This window comes from Euphorbia lathyris, chromosome 7 (assembly GCF_963576675.1).
Source record: "Euphorbia lathyris chromosome 7, ddEupLath1.1, whole genome shotgun sequence".
NCBI classification, from domain to species: Eukaryota; Viridiplantae; Streptophyta; class Magnoliopsida; order Malpighiales; family Euphorbiaceae; genus Euphorbia; species Euphorbia lathyris.
The window spans coordinates 77,624,701-77,647,447 of record NC_088916.1 but is presented as its reverse complement, the minus strand read 5'-3'; the positions used below and the strand labels follow the sequence as shown (position 1 = coordinate 77,647,447).

At 34.8% G+C, this 22,747-nt stretch overlaps 2 protein-coding genes across 44 annotated transcripts; one reads left to right on the top strand and one right to left on the bottom strand.

Annotated features, from left to right (window-relative positions):
• The first annotated feature begins 1,726 nt into the window (after nt 1-1,726).
• LOC136235739 (putative disease resistance protein At3g14460) lies at nt 1,727-16,282 on the top strand. Of its 40 annotated transcripts, none has more exons than XM_066025674.1 (21): nt 1,727-1,920; nt 2,009-2,144; nt 2,267-2,405; nt 3,162-3,605; nt 4,531-5,945; nt 6,686-6,929; nt 7,053-8,367; nt 8,452-8,558; nt 8,653-8,753; nt 8,869-8,970; nt 9,059-9,169; nt 9,258-9,325; nt 10,418-10,664; nt 10,857-11,832; nt 12,272-12,616; nt 12,701-12,807; nt 12,902-13,002; nt 13,118-13,219; nt 13,308-13,418; nt 13,507-13,574; nt 15,742-16,282. In XM_066025674.1, the coding sequence occupies exons 12-15, from the start codon at nt 9,305-9,307 to the stop codon at nt 12,339-12,341; spliced, it is 1,314 nt and encodes a 437-aa protein (XP_065881746.1). In that variant the 5' UTR covers nt 1,727-1,920; nt 2,009-2,144; nt 2,267-2,405; nt 3,162-3,605; nt 4,531-5,945; nt 6,686-6,929; nt 7,053-8,367; nt 8,452-8,558; nt 8,653-8,753; nt 8,869-8,970; nt 9,059-9,169; nt 9,258-9,304; the 3' UTR covers nt 12,342-12,616; nt 12,701-12,807; nt 12,902-13,002; nt 13,118-13,219; nt 13,308-13,418; nt 13,507-13,574; nt 15,742-16,282. The 40 variants fall into 40 exon arrangements, with proteins under 40 accessions (XP_065881746.1, XP_065881749.1, XP_065881743.1 ...); XM_066025677.1 differs by having other exon boundaries at nt 1,727-1,924; XM_066025671.1 differs by having other exon boundaries at nt 1,727-1,928.
• A 781-nt stretch (nt 16,283-17,063) lies between these two features.
• On the bottom strand, nt 17,064-21,425 carry LOC136235736 (disease resistance protein RPV1-like). Of its 4 annotated transcripts, XR_010691915.1 has the most exons (7): nt 20,711-21,425; nt 19,542-20,610; nt 19,116-19,409; nt 18,237-19,034; nt 17,604-18,081; nt 17,457-17,524; nt 17,064-17,224 (listed from the first exon to the last, which is right to left on the bottom strand). XR_010691915.1 is itself a non-coding variant. In XM_066025652.1 (6 exons), the coding sequence occupies exons 1-5, from the start codon at nt 21,280-21,282 to the stop codon at nt 17,611-17,613; spliced, it is 3,204 nt and encodes a 1,067-aa protein (XP_065881724.1). In that variant the 5' UTR covers nt 21,283-21,425; the 3' UTR covers nt 17,064-17,224; nt 17,604-17,610. The 4 variants fall into 4 exon arrangements, 3 of the variants coding, with proteins under 3 accessions (XP_065881724.1, XP_065881726.1, XP_065881725.1); XM_066025652.1 differs by lacking the exon at nt 17,457-17,524; XM_066025654.1 differs by lacking the exon at nt 17,457-17,524 and having other exon boundaries at nt 17,604-18,075.
• Nucleotides 21,426-22,747: the final 1,322 nt, after the last annotated feature.

The window sequence follows — 22,747 nt, the reverse complement described above, 5'->3', positions numbered from 1 at the left end:
TGTATTATTATTATTACTGGTTCAATGGACATAGAAAACCATGGTTGAGAAACTGACCACTACAAAAAAAGGGTCCACTACGACACTTGTTTCATGACGCTTTTGAGGATGTGTCTCTATATTTTAAAATTTAGCGACGCTTTTGTATTTATGTCGGCTTTTACTGTCTCTTAAAGACACTTTTTATTATACGTTGGCATTTTTAAAAAAGTAGCTACGCTTTTGAGAAAATCATCAACACTTTTTTAAGATTAAAGACAGTTTAGAATTTGCATTGTGAACAAATTTGTCTGTATTTTTTTTATTTGAATATTTTTTTATTTTTTATCCCCGTATTTAAAAATCAATTTGTGTCCCCTTTTATAATCATTTAATGACGCTATTAATTATTGTGATGAGATTTTTACAAATTTAACTACGAATTTTGAAAAAAGTATCAACATTTTTTAACCGTTAAAGATGTGTTAAATTTTGTGTCCCTAAAAAGTGTTAAGGTAATTTTTTAATTTGAAAACACTTTTTAGTTTTGTCTTTATATTAAAAATTCAATCACGTTTGTCTGTTTGCGTTGTGTTTTATAATCACTTAATAACACTTTAGAAAATTGAAATTTCTTGGGTAAATTTCAAATAAAACCCTTGTGGTTTTACTAATTTTCAGATAAAAGACTGTGGTTTACTTTTTGTCAAAACGAGGATTGAGGTTTCACACTTGGATTAATACTATTAAAACCATCTTTAACGACCTGAAAATGAAAATTTTCAAGAATTAAAGTTGTTCATATTTTTTTTATGGAACTACATTTTCGATTTTCGAAAATCATATTTTTTAGAACTTTCTCTCTCTAAACATTAACTTTCTCTCTCATTACCAAACATCATCTAAACAATCTCAAAATAAAAAAGCTGAAGAATTAAAGTTGTTTAGAATATTAGTAGTTCTTAAAATATGTAATTTTTGAAGTCGTAAAGGGTGATTTTAATAGTATCAATCGAAAAAGTCCTTATTTTGCTAAAGTTGAAAACATCAATCCTCGTTTTGACAAAAAGTAAACCACAGTCATTTATCTGAAAATTAGTGAAACCACATGGGTTTTATTCGAAGTTTACCCAAATTTCTTTATTACAGATTAAAAGAAAATTTCTTTATTACAGATTAAAAGAACATGTACAATTTTTAAAGTTAAAGACAAATTAAAATTTGTATCTAGGGTTCCAATATTTTTATACGTATAAAGAGATTTAAAATTTTATGCTATTATATTATATAGGGTAAATAATTTATTAGTCCCCTACTTTTTACCTAACACACTGTTTAGTCCCCTATTTTGGAAAACACATTATAAGATCCCTAACTTTTGTTAATATTAACCATTTGATCATTTTGTCTAGTTTTTTTAGATTTGTAATCGTTATATTTTAGCATAAACAGATATATATAAACTAACAGAGTAACATGGTCAACTTGTACAGTACTGTGGTTGTCCTAAAAGCTAAGATATGTTGAGTTAAAAATCTAAAAAAATAGATAAAAGGACCACAAGGTTAATATTGGCAAAATTTAGGAACCTTAAAATGTGTTTTTCAAAATAGAGGGACTAAACAGTGTGTTAGTTAAAAATTGGGGGACTAATAAATTATTTACCCTATTATATATTATTAATTGAAAAAACAAAGCGGGATCTTTGCCAGATAATTTCATTTTACAGCCCTAATTATTCTCCTGGCTCTGATATAAGCTTTTTTCAAAAGCCCAAGATATAGAAGCGCGATTCCGAGAACATCTTTCAAAGCAAAGGAAGTACGGCAGGGCAAAAAAAGAAGCGCGGTTTTTCCTCAATTCAATAGGTAGGCGATTCCGAGAAAGAAGATCGGAGACATCATGGCTACTGGACAAGAGATGGTCGGCAGATCCGTCTCAGTAAGTCTGTACGCACCCTCACCTCTGACTTTCCATCTCTATGTGGGATGAGTTCATCTAACGATCGATCCAAATGTTTCGAACCAAGGTGAAAGGATGGAGCTACTCGGATTGGGAAGAGGGATGAGATGTAATCTAGGGCTAAAGAAGAGTGGGATTGGGACCGATGGAGAACGCATTTTGAAGAAGTTGAAGAGCAGGAGCGAATCGTCTCCATTTTAAAGGTTTACAATCGTCTTTCAATTGTATTGTTGAAGCTATTTGAACTATGGCTCTTAATCTTACATCTCAATTTTATGATATTAGTTTATGGATTGATTTAGCTTTGGGCGGGTTGCTGATATAGGTGCTGCAGGTGGTTCCTTGGTCTTTGCCACGAATTCGTGTATTGCCGATGTTGTGTCTGCTGATTTACATAACTATATGGCTGGGTTGGATGATCCTAAAGTCGTTTAGAAGGAGGATATTGAACATATTGCCCAAAGGTTCGTCTTTTCATTTGTTCATAATGTGGTCTCATCCTTATGCAATTTAATTCATGTAAATAGGATGTAACTGTATATTTCAGTTTCTAAGTTGTTGAATTTGATGTTCTTGTTAATGGCCAAAGAAGAATCCTTTTCTTATTAATGGCCACTTATGATAGGATGATATAGAAGTGTCACTTATGATAGGAATTCCATTCTTATTAATGGCCAAAGAAGAATCCTTTTCTTTGGTTCCATTCATTATCCTAGAAGCACTCATGGTGTGAGCTAAGCTATACTTCCCCTTACACAATGTTTTTATTGTTTAGGGGTTTGTGTCTAATTTTTCTTGAATAAAATGTTCAATATGTGTAGATGTGGGAAGATCTAATATATAAGACCAAAAATGGGGGAATAGATGTGATTGAGACCTATCTATTTTGGAATGTACATGAGCCTTCTCATGGGAATGTAATTCCATTTCTCTTTTTATATGTTTTTCATCTTTTTACACTTGCTTCTGAATTTTTCTTCTAAAAAAATTATATTGTGTAGCATGTTGCTCTATGGGTAATAGTACAATTTTGAAGGGAGATATTATTTTGCTACCTTTCTTTGATATTCAGCATTCAGTTGATTTAGGCTTGTTGGCAATTCATTGTTTGAGTTTGAGAGTTTATGAAACTATAAGATCTGCTTTATGGTAGTTGCACTTTATTTTTTGTTTTGTACTATGGCAATTAGATGGTAATTTAATGGTTGTCTGATATTCAGGGTGCGTACATACACCACAAAGAAATTAAAGCTGCACAGGGTATCAAGACCACTGTATATTTATTAAACAGAGCATAATAAAGTGACGATTCAAGCTAATATAGCATTGTATGCATGGCTTGAACCATCTGCATTTGTAACATTCATAATATATTCCTATTGAAAATCATTTCTGGTTTTCCTTTGCTATACCCTGTGTATGGGCTTGAGCACGCCATTGTTGGCACAAGTTTATATGTTGTTGGACCACAGGAAGATATCAAGGAATCAGCTATAGAAGACATGAGGTCAGTTATGAGCCGAATCGACAAAAGTGGCGAGGGGGTCTATGTTCAAGCGTTGACCCTTGGGTCATTAGAAGCGCAAGTGGAGTTTCTGAAGTCGCCGGCAATGAAAATTACTGTCAGTGGCATAGACCCAGTACACAAAAAGGATTTTATGAAGGTTAGTGTAATGCTTGAGAAGAAAAAAGAGTATGCCACTATCTTGCCATTTGATGTCAAAGTGACACAAGAGGCTCCGGAACTCGTTGATGTTCTGTGTGTGATGATTGTTATTGCGGACATCATTTATCACTTATTTGAAGCATACATTGATAATTTGAAAGAAGAAAAGAAAAAGGAAGCCACTGAAACTGTCTCAAAGAAGGAGAGCAAGAGAGATGCTGCAGGTTTTGATTCATTGCCAAATCTACTGTCAAGGGGTTCTGGTTTGTGTTACATTGCTAGTTGTTTCCGTACAAAAGTTTGTGTAGTTTTTCTATTGTTCTTTTTTTTTCTCGGAGTTGTTTCCATCGTCTACCCCTTTTTTCACACCCCTTTTTTCACATGCTTCCATAAGCCTGTGCATTATGGAAGCCTGTGAAAAAAGGGATGGAAACAACTCCGAGGAAAAGAGAACAATAGAAAAACTACACAAACTGTTGTACGGAAACAACTAGAAATGTAATACAAACGAGAACCCCTTGATAGTAGATTTGGCAATGAATCAAAACCTGCAGCATCTTTCTTGCTCTCCTTCTTTGAGACAGTTTCATCAGTGGCTTCCTTTTTCTTTTCCTCCAAATTATCAATGTATGCTTCACCTGTGCATATGATGATGGTCACAACTCCATGGGATTACAGTCAACTGCATTTCCACATCTCTTCATTGGCTTAGCTTTAGTCACGTTTTTTCAAAGGGTAGAATAGTCATGTTGTTTGTTGGGTTTGAGTTAGGAGATGAAGATAAATGATGTTGTGTGGTTTTGGGATTTGGCTACGGCAGTCTGCTATGACAACCTTTTTAAAGTTGTTTTTTTTCCAAGCTCTATTTTTTCGTAGGCATCATTTGTCTTTTTTTCTTATTATTCTTCAATATTTTGTAACAGAATTTTGTATGTGCCCTTTTTAAGATGCTGCATGACTTGGTTCCCAGATTAAGATGCTTAATGGTGCAATCTTTAGCTGGTTATTGTATTGAGGAGCTACCAAGTTCTATTGGTTCCTTAAAGCATTTGCGGTACCTTAATTTGTCTTATACTGGTCTTACAAAGTTGCCTGAATCAATTAGTAGGCTCTTCAATCTCCAAACTCTGAAACTACTCGGGTGCCAGAAGCTTACAGAGTTACCTAGAGGTATCAGCAATCTTATAAACCTGCAATATCTTGATATTAGGGATACTAATAGTTTGCAGGAGATGCCACCGCTAGTAGGTAATTTGACAAACCTCAAGACCTTGCCTAAGTTTGTTGTAGGAAAAGGTCATGGACTTGGGATTTAGGAATTGATGAAATTAACTCATCTTCAAGGGGAGCTTCATATTACAGGGTTGCATAATGTGGGGAATATTAGAGATTCAGAGATGGTCAACCTAAAGGAGAAGCAGAATATTGATTCATTAACCTTGGAATGGACTGATAGTCTAAATGGTGTGCAAAATGAACAGCAGGTTCTCGCGTCTTTACATCCTCATCGAAATCTAGGAGAGCTCTCTGTTAAGTTCTATAGCGGAACAAAATTCCCATTGTGGTTAGGTGACCCCAAATTCACTCAAATGAAGCATCTTGAGCTCAAAAGTTGTAAAATTATGTCTCTACCGCCACTTGGGCAATTGCCATTACTTAGAAAGTTGAGCATAGAAGGCATGGATGGAGTGAAAGAAGTGGGCGTTGAGTTCTTCGGGGTTGGTTCTCCTTCTTCTAATGCTTTTCCATCTTTGGAGTCACTGATCATAACGAATATGCTGGAGTGGGAGCAGTGGTTTTGTGAAGAACCTAGACAAGTATTTCCCAATCTGTGTGAGCTTAGCATGAGAAATTGTCCAAAATTGTTTGGGAAATTACCCAAGTTCCTCCCTTCCTTGAAAAATCTTGAAATTTGTGACTGCCCGTGTCTAACTGAGTTGCCTGAAATCCTGCCATCTCTTACCACAATGAAAGTTGAAAAATGCCAAGAGATGCTTCTTAGAAATGCACATGGTCTAATTTCCCTTACAACATTGGAAATCCGGAGAATCTCAAATCTTGTAAGTCTACATGAATTGCTTTTACCGGCTTTGGTTGCACTTGAAGATCTGGATATTGTAGATTGCCATGAACTAATGCACTTGTGGCCAGATGAAAGTAACATAGCCAAGCTCGCTAGCATGAGACGGTTATGCATACAGGAGTGTGAGAACCTGGAGTCATTAGTAGAGGGACGTGAAGGAATTTTACCGTGCAATCTTCTAGTTTTGATCACAGAGAAGTGTAGATACACCATAAAGAAATCAAAGCTGCACATGGTATCAAGATCACTGCTCAGGTATATTTATTAAACAGAGCATAATAAAGTGATGATTCTAGCTAATATGTAGCATTCTATGAAGCACCGATACTTCCCGGAGGTCACCGTACGTGTATCCGATACTCCGTGTGCGGGGATTCGGCGGGATACGTACGGGACACGCCTGGGAAGTATCCCCTTTTTTCTTTTCTTTTTTAAATGAGGGGATACGCCGGGGACACTTCGGGGACACGTCGGGTTTTTTTTTAAAAAACTATGAAAGTATAAGGTTGTTTTTTAAACTCAGAAAATATAAGGATTAAAATGAAATAATCCCAGGATTACTAGTATATACAGGCATGAAATCGATTGAACCCTAAACTAAAATTGAAAATATCTCCTGTGCTTTTTTATAAATTAATGACTTATTAGTTAATATTATAGATGTTATTTGTGGTTTTATAACGACTTGAGAGTATTATTTGTGTTTTTATAATGACTTTATGAATATGATTTGTGATTTATATATTTATGTATCTTTTGAATTTTCATTATAAATGATATATATATTATTAATTATATATAAAATTGGCCGTATCCCTGCCGTACCCGTATCTCATATTTTTTAGAAATGTCGTTTGCCGTACGCGTAGGCGCACCCGTATCGGTGCTTCATAGGTAGGATTGTATGCATGGCTTGAACCCTCAACATTTGTAACATTCATAATATATTCCTATTGAAAAGAATTTCTGGTTTTCCTTTGCTATATCCTGTGCAGGGCCTTGAGCACGCCATTGTTGGCACAAGTTCATGTGTTGTTGGACCTGAGGATGATGTCCAGGAATCAGCTATGGAAGACATGAGGTTAGTTATGAGCCGAATCGACAAAAGTTGCGAAGGGGGTCTATGTTCAAGCGTTGACCCTTGGATCATTAGAAGCACAACCAGAGTTTCTGAAGTCACCGACAATGAAAATTCTTGTCAGTGGCATAGACCCCGTACACAAAAAGGATTTCATGAAGGTTAGTGTAATGCTTGAGAAGAAAAAAGAGTATGCCACTAGGCTCGTTGATGTTCTGTGTGTGATGATTGTTATCGCGGACATCATTTATCACTTATTTGAAGCATACATTGATAATTTGAAGGAGGAAAAGAAGAAGGAAGCCACTGATGAAACTGTCTCAAAAGAAGGAGAGCAAGAGAGATGCTGCAGGTTTTGATTCATTGCCAAATCTACTGTCAAGGGGTTCTGGTTTGTGTTACATTGCTAGTTGTTTCTGTACAACAATTTGTGTAGTTTTTCTATTGTTCAGTACCCAGTTCTCTTTTCCTCGGAGTTGTTTCCATCGCGGATCCCCTTATTTCACAGGCTTCCTTTAGCATGTGCATTTGATGATGGTCACAACTCCATGGGATTACAGTCAACTACATTTGCACATCTCTGCATTGCTTTCAACTTTAGTCATGTTTCTTCAAAGGGTAGAATAGTCATGTTGTTTGTTGGGTTTGAGTTAGGAGATGGAGATAAATGGTGTCCTGTGGTTTTGGGGTTTGGCTATGGCAGTCTGCCATGACAACCTTTTTAAGGTTGTTTTTTTTACAAGCCCTATTTTTTTCGGTAGGCATCATTTGTCTTCTTATTCTTCAATATTTTGTAACAGAATTTTGTGTCTGCCTTTTATATCTTTTTGTATTTACAAACTAATGGTTGATAATGTTTAGTTTCCTTTTTTCGAGTTCATGGATGCTTTATTTCATTTGATAGATAACATCTCTGTTGTTGTTGCTCTTGAGTTGAATAAGTGGTAATCAAAACAAATCATATAAATTTGTTTCTGGTGTATTGAGTCTGAAAAGTGAACGACATGAAATGGAGATTTAGATAGATAGGAATATTATATGCGTGTCTAGTCAGGGTTCATAGTTGGAATATTTTGTGATTCCTTATGCAGATTTCTGCAAGACAACATTTGCTATAACTTCAATTCTCATTACTACACTTAGGAGATAAGATTAACTTCATAATTAGTTGATTTTCTCCTAACTTGAGGCATGTAGCGGTATATTTTTTGGAAGACATAGATAAGATATGCAACTTGTTGGATACTTTCTCAAGGCATGTAGAGGTATATTTTTTGGAAGAATGAAAATATTGATGAATTTAGTAAGTGAAATGTCATATTAAGCAACAAGTTGAGATGGCGAAAAGGTCGTTTTAAGTATTGAGACGGTGGAGAGGTTGTTTTGGAAGTTCTGGGGAGTCATTAGACACGTGTAATTAATGACTACGAGCAGCAACATTTTAGGCATTTTAGTCATGTGTCGTTCACCAATCTATGAACAAGGGGTTCTGGTTTGTCTGAAGTTGTTGATATTATGCATGGGTTAGAGCCCCAAACAATAGAATCACTCAATCTCTTGAGGATGAGGAATTCGGATTTCATTGTTGTATTGAATAAGGTGAAATTATCATCATCAATAATTAGTTGTTTCTGTACAACATTTTCAATTGTAAGTTTATAATTATCTTCTCAATTTTTTCAGGTAGACAGACTCTATGGATGGAAAACTTATTGCAATTTACCAGTAGTGACGTCAATGAGGCCACAAACAACAGATGTGCAAAATGAATTTAGCATGAGGTTCTCAATGTATTGTAATTTAACTCTTTGCTTGACTTTGTAAATTATGCAGAGTTTACTATCTTTTACTAAAATTATGTTTCTTTTTTTGTTTTCTTTTAAGATTATAACGGAGTTCATGGAGCAAGGTCTGAATACGCAACTGTACTGTAAAAACAAGGAAATGGGGGAAACTTTTAGTATTGTTCCTATCAGTGCTATTAGGTAGTTATTGACCATTCTCTTTTATAAGCATTATTGCTCAATAGACTTCCTTTAAGGGTTTCTTTTTCCCGTTTTTCTGGTTTCCTATTGTCAGGTGCTAATATTCTTCTGCCAGTTTTGTAGTGGAGAAGGCATTCCTTATGTGTTATTATTATTACTAGTTCAATGGTCACAGAAAACCATGGTTGAGAAACTGACATTTCTTAATGAAGTGTAGGTATGTTTGTCTTGAGTTCTGACTGTAGAAAGCAACCAGATTCTTTATGAGTGCAAATATCCGACTGTTGTTTGGTATCATGTGTCAGTGTACAATGTTGGAGGTTAAAGTTGTCAAAGGCCATGGAACAACAATTTATGTCGTATTGGTTAATGATGTGCTTCATGAAGGAGGTCAAATTGTTGTTTGTGGCTTGCAGGTAAGCACTAGGCTCGAACCATCTCTGTTCATTTTTGAATATGCTCTAATTGTTGATTCTAACCATGTTAATGAAATTATCATTCTAGTGGCCCATTGTTACCCCCGCTTTCAAGCTTTACTGACGCTTCACCCAATGAAGGAAATCCGAGTTAAGGTATGGAAGTTTTTCTGCACTGATTAGTGTTTGTACTCTTTAATTACCTTTCTAGATATGAAGGAAATCCGAGTTAAGGTATGGAAGTTTTCCTCACCCAAAACAACCTCTCCACCGTCTCAATACTTAAAACGACCTTTTCGCCATCTCAACTTGTTGCTTAATATGACATTTCACTTACTGAATTCATCAATATTTTCATTCTTCCAAAAAAAGAGTATGCCACTATCTTGCCATTTGATGTCAAAGTGACACAAGAGGCTCCAGAACTCGTTGATGTTCTGTGTGTGATGATTGTTATTGCGGACATCATTTATCACTTATTTGAAGCATACATTGATAATTTGAAAGAAGAAAAAGGAAGCCACTGAAACTGTCTCAAAGAAGGAGAGCAAGAGAGATGCTGCAGGTTTTGATTCATTGCCAAATCTACTGTCAAGGGGTTCTGGTTTGTGTTACATTGCTAGTTGTTTCCGTACAAAAGTTTGTGTAGTTTTTCTATTGTTCTTTTTTTCTCGGAGTTGTTTCCATCGTGTGCGCCTTTTTTCACATGCTTCCATAAGCCTGTACATTATGGAAGCTTGTGAAAAAAAGGATGGAAACAACTCCGAGGAAAAGAGAACAATAGAAAAACTACACAAACTGTTGTACGGAAACAACTAGCAATGTAATACAAACGAGAACCCCTTGATAGTAGATTTGGCAATGAATCAAAACCTGCAGCATCTTTCTTGCTCTCCTTCTTTGAGACAGTTTCATCAGTGGCTTCCTTTTTCTTTTCCTCCAAATTATCAATGTATGCTTCACCTGTGCATATGATGATGGTCACAACTCCATGGGATTACAGTCAACTGCATTTCCACATCTCTTCATTGGCTTAGCTTTAGTCACGTTTTTTCAAAGGGTAGAATAGTCATGTTGTTTGTTGGGTTTGAGTTAGGAGATGAAGATAAATGATGTTGTGTGGTTTTGGGATTTGGCTACGGCAGTCTGCTATGACAACCTTTTTAAAGTTGTTTTTTTTCCAAGCTCTATTTTTTCGTAGGCATCATTTGTCTTTTTTTCTTATTATTCTTCAATATTTTGTAACAGAATTTTGTATGTGCCCTTTTTAAGATGCTGCATGACTTGGTTCCCAGATTAAGATGCTTAATGGTGCAATCTTTAGCTGGTTATTGTATTGAGGAGCTACCAAGTTCTATTGGTTCCTTAAAGCATTTGCGGTACCTTAATTTGTCTTATACTGGTCTTACAAAGTTGCCTGAATCAATTAGTAGGCTCTTCAATCTCCAAACTCTGAAACTACGCGGGTGCCAGAAGCTTACAGAGTTACCTAGAGGTATCAGCAATCTTATAAACCTGCAATATCTTGATATTAGGGATACTAATAGTTTGCAGGAGATGCCACCGCTAGTAGGTAATTTGACAAACCTCAAGACCTTGCCTAAGTTTGTTGTAGGAAAAGGTCATGGACTTGGGATTTAGGAATTGATGAAATTAACTCATCTTCAAGGGGAGCTTCATATTACAGGGTTGCATAATGTGGGGAATATTAGAGATTCAGAGATGGTCAACCTAAAGGAGAAGCAGAATATTGATTCATTAACCTTGGAATGGACTGATAGTCTAAATGGTGTGCAAAATGAACAGCAGGTTCTCGCGTCTTTACATCCTCATCGAAATCTAGGAGAGCTCTCTGTTAAGTTCTATAGCGGAACAAAATTCCCATTGTGGTTAGGTGACCCCAAATTCACTCAAATGAAGCATCTTGAGCTCAAAAGTTGTAAAATTATGTCTCTACCGCCACTTGGGCAATTGCCATTACTTAGAAAGTTGAGCATAGAAGGCATGGATGGAGTGAAAGAAGTGGGCGTTGAGTTCTTCGGGGTTGGTTCTCCTTCTTCTAATGCTTTTCCATCTTTGGAGTCACTGATCATAACGAATATGCTGGAGTGGGAGCAGTGGTTTTGTGAAGAACCTAGACAAGTATTTCCCAATCTGTGTGAGCTTAGCATGAGAAATTGTCCAAAATTGTTTGGGAAATTACCCAAGTTCCTCCCTTCCTTGAAAAATCTTGAAATTTGTGACTGCCCGTGTCTAACTGAGTTGCCTGAAATCCTGCCATCTCTTACCACAATGAAAGTTGAAAAATGCCAAGAGATGCTTCTTAGAAATGCACATGGTCTAATTTCCCTTACAACATTGGAAATCCGGAGAATCTCAAATCTTGTAAGTCTACATGAATTGCTTTTACCGGCTTTGGTTGCACTTGAAGATCTGGATATTGTAGATTGCCATGAACTAATGCACTTGTGGCCAGATGAAAGTAACATAGCCAAGCTCGCTAGCATGAGACGGTTATGCATACAGGAGTGTGAGAACCTGGAGTCATTAGTAGAGGGACGTGAAGGAATTTTACCGTGCAATCTTCTAGTTTTGATCACAGAGAAGTGTAGATACACCATAAAGAAATCAAAGCTGCACATGGTATCAAGATCACTGCTCAGGTATATTTATTAAACAGAGCATAATAAAGTGATGATTCTAGCTAATATGTAGCATTCTATGAAGCACCGATACTTCCCGGAGGTCACCGTACGCGTATCCGATACTCCGTGTGCGGGGATTCGGCGGGATACGTACGGGACACGCCTGGGAAGTATCCCCTTTTTTCTTTTCTATTTTAAATGAGGGGATACGCCGGGGACACTTCGGGGATACTTTAGGGTTTTTTTTTTTAAAAACTATGAAATCATAAGGTTTTTTTTAAACTCAGAAAATATAAGGATTAAAATGAAATAATCCCAGGATTACTAGTATATACAGGCACGAAATCGATTGAACCCTAAACTAAAATTGAAAATCTCTCCTGTGCTTTCTTATAAATTAATGACTTATTAGTTAATATTATAGATAAGATATGCAACTTGTTGGATACTTTCTCAGGGCATGTAGCGGTATATTTTTTGGAAGAATGAAAATATTGATGAATTTAGTAAGTGAAATGTCATATTAAGCAACAAGTTGAGATGGCGAAAAGGTCGTTTTAAGTATTGAGACGGTGGAGAGGTTGTTTTGGAAGTTCTGGGGAGTCATTAGAGACGTTTAATTAATGACTACGAGCAGCAACATTTTAGGCATTTTAGTCATAAGTCGTTCACCAATCTATGAACAAGGGGTTCTGGTTTGTCTGAAGTTGTTGATATTATGCATGGGTTAGAGCCCCAAACAATAGAATCACTCAATCTCTTGAGGATGAGGAATTCGGATTTCATTGTTGTATTGAATAAGGTGAAATTATCATCATCAATAATTAGTTGTTTCTGTACAACATTTTCAATTGTAAGTTTATAATTATCTTCTCAATTTTTTCAGGTAGACAGACTCTATGGATGGAAAACTTATTGCAATTTACCAGTAGTGACGTCAATGAGGCCACAAACAACAGATGTGCAAAATGAATTTAGCATGAGGTTCTCAATGTATTGTAATTTAACTCTTTGCTTGACTTTGTAAATTATGCAGAGTTTACTATCTTTTACTAAAATTATGTTTCTTTTTTTGTTTTCTTTTAAGATTATAACGGAGTTCATGGAGCAAGGTCTGAATACGCAACTGTACTGTAAAAACAAGGAAATGGGGGAAACTTTTAGTATTGTTCCTATCAGTGCTATTAGGTAGTTATTGACCATTCTCTTTTATAAGCATTATTGCTCAATAGACTTCCTTTAAGGGTTTCTTTTTCCCGTTTTTCTGGTTTCCTATTGTCAGGTGCTAATATTCTTCTGCCAGTTTTGTAGTGGAGAAGGCATTCCTTATGTGTTATTATTATTACTAGTTCAATGGTCACAGAAAACCATGGTTGAGAAACTGACATTTCTTAATGAAGTGTAGGTATGTTTGTCTTGAGTTCTGACTGTAGAAAGCAACCAGATTCTTTATGAGTGCAAATATCCGACTGTTGTTTGGTATCATGTGTCAGTGTACAATGTTGGAGGTTAAAGTTGTCAAAGGCCATGGAACAACAATTTATGTCGTATTGGTTAATGATGTGCTTCATGAAGGAGGTCAAATTGTTGTTTGTGGCTTGCAGGTAAGCACTAGGCTCGAACCATCTCTGTTCATTTTTAAATATGCTCTAATCGTTGATTCTAACCATGTTAATGAAATTATCATTCTAGTGGCCCATTGTTACCCCCGCTTTCAAGCTTTACTGACGCCTCACCCAATGAAGGAAATCTGAGTTAAGGTATGGAAGTTTTTCTACACTGATTAGTGTTTGTACTCTTTAATTACCTTTCTAGATATGAAGGAAATCCGAGTTAAGGTATGGAAGTTTTCCTCACCCAAAACAACCTCTCCACCGTCTCAATACTTAAAACGACCTTTTCGCCATCTCAACTTGTTGCTTAATATGACATTTCACTTACTGAATTCATCAATATTTTCATTCTTCCAAAAAAATATACCACTACATGCCCCGAGAAAGTATCCAACAAGTTGCATATCTTATTATGCTTTGGTATTCTTATCAAGATGCCTTAAGTTAGGAGAAAATCAACTAATTATGAAGTTACAGTTCGGTAAAATCTTATCTACTAAGTGGAGTAATGAGAATTGAAGTTTTTTCATTGCATAAAAGAATTGAAGTTATAGCAAATCTTGTCTTGATGAAATCTGCATAAGGAATCACAAAATATTCCTATTTAAAGCCCATAGTGTGTAACACAGAATAGAATTTGTTGGCTATGAACCCTGACTAGACACGCATATAATATTCCTATCTATCTAAATCTCCATTTCATGTCATTCACTTCTCACACTCAATACACCATAAACAAATTTATATGATTTGTTTTGATTACCCCTTATTCAACTCAAGAGCAGCAGAAATGTTATCTGTCAAATGAAATAAAGCATCCAGGTGCTCGAAAAAAGGAAACTAAACATTATCAACCATTAGTTTGTAAATACAAAAAGATATAAAGCGTAGATACAGAATTCTGTTACAAAACATTGAAGAAGAAGAAGAAAAAAGGCAAATGATGTCTGCCGAAAAAAATAGGGCTTGGAAAGAAAACAACCTTAAAAAGGTTGTCATGGCAGATAGCCAAAACCACAGGACACCATTTATCTTCATCTCCTTACTCAAACCCAACAAACAACATGACTATTCTACCCTTTGAAGAAACATGACTAAAGCTGAAACGAATACAGAGATGTGCAAATGCAGTTGACTGTAATCACATGGAGTTGTGAGCATCATCGAATGGTCACAACTCCATGAGATTATAGTCAACTGCATCTGCACATCTCTGCATTGGCTTCAGCTTTAGTCATGTTTCTTCAAAAGGTAGAATAGTCATGTTGTTTGTTGGGTTTGAGTTAGGAGATGAAGATAAATGGTGTCCTGTGGTTTTGGGGTTTGGCTATGGCAGTCTGCTATGACAACCTTTTAAGGTTGTTTTTTTTCCAAGCCCTATTTTTTCACAGGCATCATTTGTCTTTTTTCTTCTTATTATTCTTCAATGTTTTGTGACAGAATTCTGTAGCTGCCCTTTATATATTTTTGTATTTTCAAAGTAATGGTTGATAATGTTTAGTTTCCTTTTTTTTTTGAGCTCCCGGATGCTTTATTTCATTTGATAGATAACATCTCTGCTGTTGCTCTTGAGTTGAATAAGATTGATTGTATAAATCAATTTTCAGGCTTCCAAGTTTCTGGTGTATTAAGACTGAGAAGTGAATGACATGAAATGTAGGATGTGATTTATTAAGAATATTGTTAATTTGATTCAATTGTACAATCAAACGCATTGTTAGAGAGTCTGAAATACATTAACCTGTTGGTGATTGACTATTACAAGAAGAGAAACCTCCCAAAGAGGTTCAGAAGATAATTTAAAAGAAGTAGAAGTTTTATATGCGTGAAATGCAGTAATGTCTTCCCATTCCGGATACAGGAATTGTCAAAATTGCATTGTGTTCCAATGTGAATATCATAATTAATTCCAACCAAATGTTAAATAATGAATTTATGCATGACATTATTAGGCATGATTGAAACAAAATACACCAAATTGGCTGAATAGAATTCTTTATGCAAAAAATAAACATGCTTAAAGCCATGAAGTTATAGAGAAGTAGTTGAGAAATTGTAGGAAAGTGTTATCAATGAAACTGAATCATAAAACTTCACTGCAAATCTTATATTGATTTCACTCAAATAACTCAATCCTAAATTACAACAACTAAAAATAGACACATCTAATAACTTACAGAAGCACCATTTTAATTCTAGGCATTTTCCACCTCTTTCATTCTCTAGTTGGAAGGTACTAAATCTAAGCCCTTACCATAAGGAAATGCGTTAGAGTTATTTTTCATTCTTTTTATTGTTCTATTTGGTTTTACAGATCATATTTTCGAGATTGGATTTCGCGGCAATGATTCTGCTGCTGCAAACATCCAGTAGCAGAACAGATCCATCCAATATTTCATACCACATTTATCTTACTTTTCATGAGTTGAATGAAGGGTAACTAAAACAAATCATTGATACTCTCTCATAAAAATCATCTTTCAGGCCTCTAAGGTTCTTGTGTGTTGAGTCTGATGCCTTGAAACTATCCAACTATGCTTTAGCAACTTGCACTTTCCATTCTTCTCAAATTGGAATAGGACTTTGGAAATCTATTTTTAGAGATCGTACATGATCTACCTTCATTTTCTAGAGTAGATTCTGCATTTCCTTTTTCTCCTCAGCAATGATTTGAAAGAAAATATCGATGCACATATTGAATAGACAGAACTGAAGATACATAATTGAAAAGTTTATCGATAAACTGGAACAATTTTGTATATTTTTTGTTGGTTATTTGTGACTATATTAGTAACACAGTAAACATTGGTAAAAAAATGTGATTAAGTTATATATGACAGATGTAGTTGTTGGCATTGTAACAAGTTTTTTTTAACGATGTTAGTAATACATTAAATATTTTATATATAATTGATATTTAGAAGGTCCTAAAGTTCCTAATAATATTAGGGAAAAGTACAAATAAAATGTATGTGGTTTGTACAATTTGCGAATAGAGGTATGTGGTTTAAAAATTTGCAAATAGAGGTATGTGGTATTTTTATTTACAAAACAAAGTATTACAATTTCACAATAAATAGATACACCTAAAGATACAAGAATGACCAACACAGACGGGGTGTTTGGTTTTCTATTGGGATGAGGATAAGGATAAAGATTGGGATAAGGATAAATGGTTGGGGATAAGGATAAAAATATGATAGTCGAGAATTATTATTCAATGTTTGGTATGTGGGATAGGGATATGGATAAAATAATATATTTTACTATTTTAACCTTATTTTAACTATATAACATTAATTTTAATTTGAGGGATAAGATGGACTTTTCCATTCTATTAAAATCGCATGAGCTTATCTCACCTCCTTATACCACCCTTCTCTTGGGTATAGGATTTGAGGGATAAAAGGTTTATCCCCCATCTGTCTCACTCTTCTATCTCCTAAACAAACACGAGATAACTTACCTCGTGTTTTTTATCCCTATCCCACCTCCTATATCCCTCCTAACAAACGCCCCCAGAGTGGAAATCAGGATTTGTTCTGGTATTAAAACTCGATTGAGCAATAAGAAACCAGAACTACTAAGACCTTGATAAGCAAGGCAGAAAGAAAATTAAACAAACAGAATGTAGAATTCCACGTTAAAAAGTATGCCATATCCAGGAATTTTTGAGCCTACAAATTGATTATCATTTGACAACTATTAACAACAAATGTCTTCACCTTGCAGAAGCTTATGAAAAATCCATCCGCCTTATTGCTCAATCTCCAAACATCTTTAATAACCTCCTGCACCTGCCAAAACAGTAGCAGACTCAAATATCTCAAGCATCAATTACCTAAAATTTCTAAAGGACATTTTTCCATTAACAAATTACAAAAGAAACAAAATGGGATGATTGAATAAAACTTGTATGTCGGTAGGGAAAGAAACAATAGACCTAAAAAAGGTTGAGATTGGATATTATCTTTTCATATGTGAATACAAACAACTAAAATTTGGACTGTGGAATTTGCAACTGAGTACCTTAAAAATGATTAGTGGGTAGTGACTAGTGAAGTGTAACACTGAATAGCAGTCCGGTAATAGTTAGCCTAATCAAAATGTGAATTATTATATAATTATATTCACAATTAGAAGAAAAAATTAAATTACTGGTGAGGATCTGCGTACCTTTCTTTTAATCAATTAACTCATGCTCAAATACTGGATGCACACCACACTTAATTATAGCATCATAACTGGAACGCCGTAAGCCTTTAGCCTCTCGTACAAAGAATTGAATGACTATATCATACTTACAACCCTTAACAAAGTAATCATTCTTAAACATAAGACTTTGCAGTAACACATGTTTTGATTGAGACCAAAAAAGCAACTTTAATCTTTGTTGTAGAGTAACACTACGTCCAGACACGTCTTTGAAACGCACAACACAATAAACAAAGACTTCGTTGCTACAAAATTCACAGGCTTGCGGATCCAAAACAGTACAACAATACCAGTGAAGATACTGCATCTCCTTCTGTAGTTTGAAGGAGAAAGTCAAAGAAGATCCGCGCTTATTTTGATACATCATTTTCTGCGGTACTTCGCTACCAAGGAAAGATGATCCAATATCGTTTTCAATATGCTCTCCCATATTCTGTTCCTTAAAAGTAAACATGAAAGGTTAAATATTATGAAACAATTATAAAATATTTTCAAAAAGTGCTACTACTGCTTCTTTAAGCAACAAATACAAGTAGAAAGACAATACTTTCCAAGTAAACAATACTTTCGTGTCAATCGTGAATAGAAGCATACCTCAAATTTCTCCCAGAATAGATGGTCCATCATTTTGTTTAATTCATTCTGCTCCAGAGAGGTACATTCACTTAAATCAAGGTATGTCAGCATTGAAAGTTGTTTGATGCTTTCAGGTAAATGTTTTAGTTTCTTGCAGTCATGTAAGTCTAGTTGATTCAGAATCCTAAATTGTTTGATGCACTCAGGTATGCTCTCAAAATTATTGCCTCCTAAAAATAAAAACTTCAAAGATGGTATAGAGCAAACAGCCAAGGGAAATTCTAAAATGCCAATGTCATTTAGATTAATGCTCATAAGATGGGGGAAATCTCCTGTGAGTGGAGGAAATATCAAACCTTTACTCCTGGAAATACATAAATCTTTCAATTCCCAAACATTATTGACCGTGGATGGCAATTCTTCTATGCCATTTATGTATGCAACAAGGCTCTTCAAAGATTCAACATTCCCTATGTTTTGTGGCAGTCGTAGATTTTCACAGTATTCAACATATAACCCTGAAAGACTTTTCAGATTGCAAAAATCGTCTGGAAGACTCTTTAGCCTTGAGCATTTAAACAATGAAAGAATCTTAAGACTTAACAGACCATCAAAGCAGTTTGGTAAGAAGCAAAAACATCCACCAAGACTCAATTTAGCAAGCTTGCTCAAATATTTAAGGGAAGAGGGAACTTCAACAACACTTGTACACCCAGAAAAATCTAAAGTCTCAAGATTTGATGCTCTAGACAAGTCTGGAATTTTGATTAACCTCTCACTGTAACGGAGATCAATCAATTTCAGATTTGTGAGATTCTGCACAAGGAAAGAGAAGACTGATTAGTAGTTTGTACACTTTAAAATATAAAAAACTTAAACTTACATTTTAAAGCTTACCAGAACTCCATTCCAAAGTTCTTCGAGATGACTGTAACTCATGCGTAATTCTACGAGTTTCTCTGCGCAAAAACTGAATGGCAAAGATTTCGAAGGGTATTGATCCCAATAGAAATACCTTAGCTGTTCAGGGAGATAAGTGAGGGCTTGAGGGACATTCACGTGGGTGTTATGGCTTGAAGTGTAGAACTTCAGATATCTGAGATTATAGATTCTCTCAAATGCTTTAGGACTTAGGTTCACGCTTTTTATTTTGGACATATCCAGTGATATCCCTTTAATGGCTTCAGTACCCTGAAAGCAACAACAACAACAGTACTAAATATGTTTATGTGGTTGAAGCTTGTTTCTTTCTAATCAATACTTCTCATCAAGCTTACAATATAGGAAAGGAAAAACAAAACAGTTAAAGTGTTTGATTCTTACCATTTCCCTAGTCAACAGATGATAAATGTCTTCAGGATTCCACAGCCTACTACGCTTCGCTAGCACCTTTTCCTCACAGATAATGTCTTTGGCCATTTGTTGAATTAAGTCATGCATATTTAAACAATTTCCAAAAGATACAGAAATAAGAGCCTTTTCATAAAGACAACTTATTCCTATTTTTGAACCTGGAACATCTAATAAGCTTTCAACTTCGTCTCTGGATCTCCATTTAAAGAAACAAGCAATATCCAGAAATATTTCCTTTTCAACATCGGACAATCCATCATAACTAATTTTTAATATTTTCTGAATTTTTTTTTCAGATGTACCTTTCAATTTTTCTAACTCATCTTCCCATTCTTCTACACTTCTGTGGTATAAATTTGAACCTAAAACTTCAAGAGCCAATGGAAGACCTTGAGCATATTCAATTGCCCTTTTAGAAAGCTCTAAATATCCTCCCTTAGGAATTTTTTCTTTGAAGGCATGCAAACAAAAGAGTTCAAGAGCTTCACAGTCATTTAAATTCTCAACTTCATATATTTCAGCACCCAGATTTTCAAGCAAATGCTTATCTCTGCCTGTGACAATAAGTTTACTCCCAGAACCACAATAAACACCTCTTTCTATTATGGATTTTATTTGACTAAAATCACTCACATCATCTAGACAAACAACGACTCTTTTTCGTGACAGCCTTTTTTTGACGAATGAAGTTGAACTTACAAAATTGCTTGCCTCTAATAATTTGGGAAGGATTTCAGTTTGAAATATATCTATGCCCCTTTCAGATTTTTCCCTCACATTTTCCACAAAGCATTGAGCTTCAAATTGACCACAAATTCGATCAAATGTTGCTTGAGCAATAGTTGTTTTGCCAATACCACCTGCTCCCCAAATTCCCACAACATTCACATCTTCATGGGATAACAATGACATCACATTCTCAACACGTGAACTAATTCCAACCAATTTATCATCAAAAGAAGTAGAATCAGTTTGGGACAAATCATTTAGCTTCTCTAAAATTTGTCTAATAATTTCTTCAATCAAATTGGCGTCAGACCTAACCAAGGAAAAATGAAAATAACCTAATTCATCCACACAAAAATAAAGAAAATGAATAACAAATGCATCATATATACATTAGATGAAGGAAAACTCACTTGAAATTGCAGGAATCGAACCCTGATAGCTCGGATGCTTCCTTTAAAGCATAGCCCCAACTATCCACTGAAGACTTGTAAAGTTTTTTTCTATGTTGAGCAATAGCAGCCCCAAAACTCCCAGTCAGATCTTGAACATGGGTTGGATCCGCACCATAGAAAACCGGTATGACTATTTGTCCAGAAGTTTCCTTGCACTCGAGAATCTTGACCAGCTCATCCAAACACCACGGAGAAAATGCATAATTTTCGGAGAGAATAACAATTGAAATATACGATCCTTCAATGGTTCGTAAGAGGGAGTTTGAGATGTTTTCTCCTCTCTCAAGTTGTTCATCCACAAAGGCATCAATTCCGCTCCGTCTCAAAGCATCGTGAAGATGGCTGAGAAAACCAATGCGAACGTCTGAACCTCTGAAGCTAATGAACACCTCATGCTTCTCCGGAGTGGAAGAAGAAGATGATGACGATGATGATGATGATGATGAGGACGGCGATGATTTGATGCGTCTGGCAAGTGGTGGAAGTAGAAGACCGATAATTAGAAGAATCAAGCACAACAGGATGATCATAACTGAAAATGGCTAATTCAGCTGTAAATGGAAATGGAAATTGAGAAAAGCAGAGGCATACCAGGTGTTTGATAAAATGAAATTTCCATTGCCGTGAACTGGGTGAATTTTCTAAATCAATATCTGCTGGACCACTTCCGTTAAAGTTTCTATTATCTATCACATCGTCGTCTTATCTAAGACACCATTCACATTAAATCATTTTTGTGAACGGTTAAATTACATCCATGGCCACTGAACTTTACTTTTCTTGATGGTATGACCACTAAACTTCAAACTTTAATATACAAGCCACTTAACTTTATAATTTTAACATCCGTAACCACTCATCGCCTCAAAACGATCATTAACAACCTCAAAATAAATTATTTTAAGAACTAATGATATTCTAAGCAGTTTTAATTCTTGAAAATTTTCATTTTGAGCTCGTTCAGGTGTTGTTTAATTAGAAGAGTGAATGAATTTTTATATGGATAAAGCTCCAAAAATAATGATTTTGGAAAATAATTTTTTTTTTATGGTAAATGTCGTTCTGAACAACTGTAATTCTTGAATATTTTCATTTTGAAGTCGTTAAGGGTCATTTTGAGGAGTTAGTTAGAGTTGAGTGGTTACGGATGTTAAAAAATGTAAAATTGAGTGGGTTTTATGTTAAGTTTTAAGGTTAAGGTGTAATCATATCCATAACGTTTATAGCCAGAAGTAATTTTACCCCTAACGTCTAAAATGGTGCAATTTTACTCCTAATATTGGCAGCTAAGAGCAATTTTACCCCTAACATTGATAAATTGGATCAATTTGAAAAATACTTCATTAAATTGTTTTTTCAGTCACGAATCTTCTCATCTACAATTCATATGTGCGCCATTTTATCACTAATTAGTAACAAATCACAAACATATGATAAGACGTGAAAAATAAAATAAAAATTAAAAAATATACTTTATTTTGTACGAGTTGGACAAAAAAATTCAAATATTTTATCAAATTTCTTCTTTATCTCTAACATAAACCTCCCCTAAACATGTGGTGAAGCTCTTAGCCTAGTGGTTGAGAGCTTACTTATGCCTTGAATTGCGCAAATTTAAAAAAAAAAAAACCTCCCCTAAACATTCTAATTACGTGTGTGATTCAAACTTCAATAAATTGTACATCTTAAATATATATTAATACATACTCAGTTTTCCTTTTAAATAACAATTATTATTGTCTTCAATTTTATTTTTTTTGAATAATTTTTTGTCTTCAATTTATATACACAACATTGCTTTAATAGAGTAGTTTTAAAAAACGTATGCATTAATAATTTAATACAAATTAAATGAACACATTTAATTTTTTTTTTTACATTTAATTTATTAATAATAATAATAATAATAATTATTATTGTATGCAACGCAGGAGTTTATTGCTAGTTTAAATTAATTTTGGTAGTAGTTGTAACTTTATAATTAGTTGTTTTTTT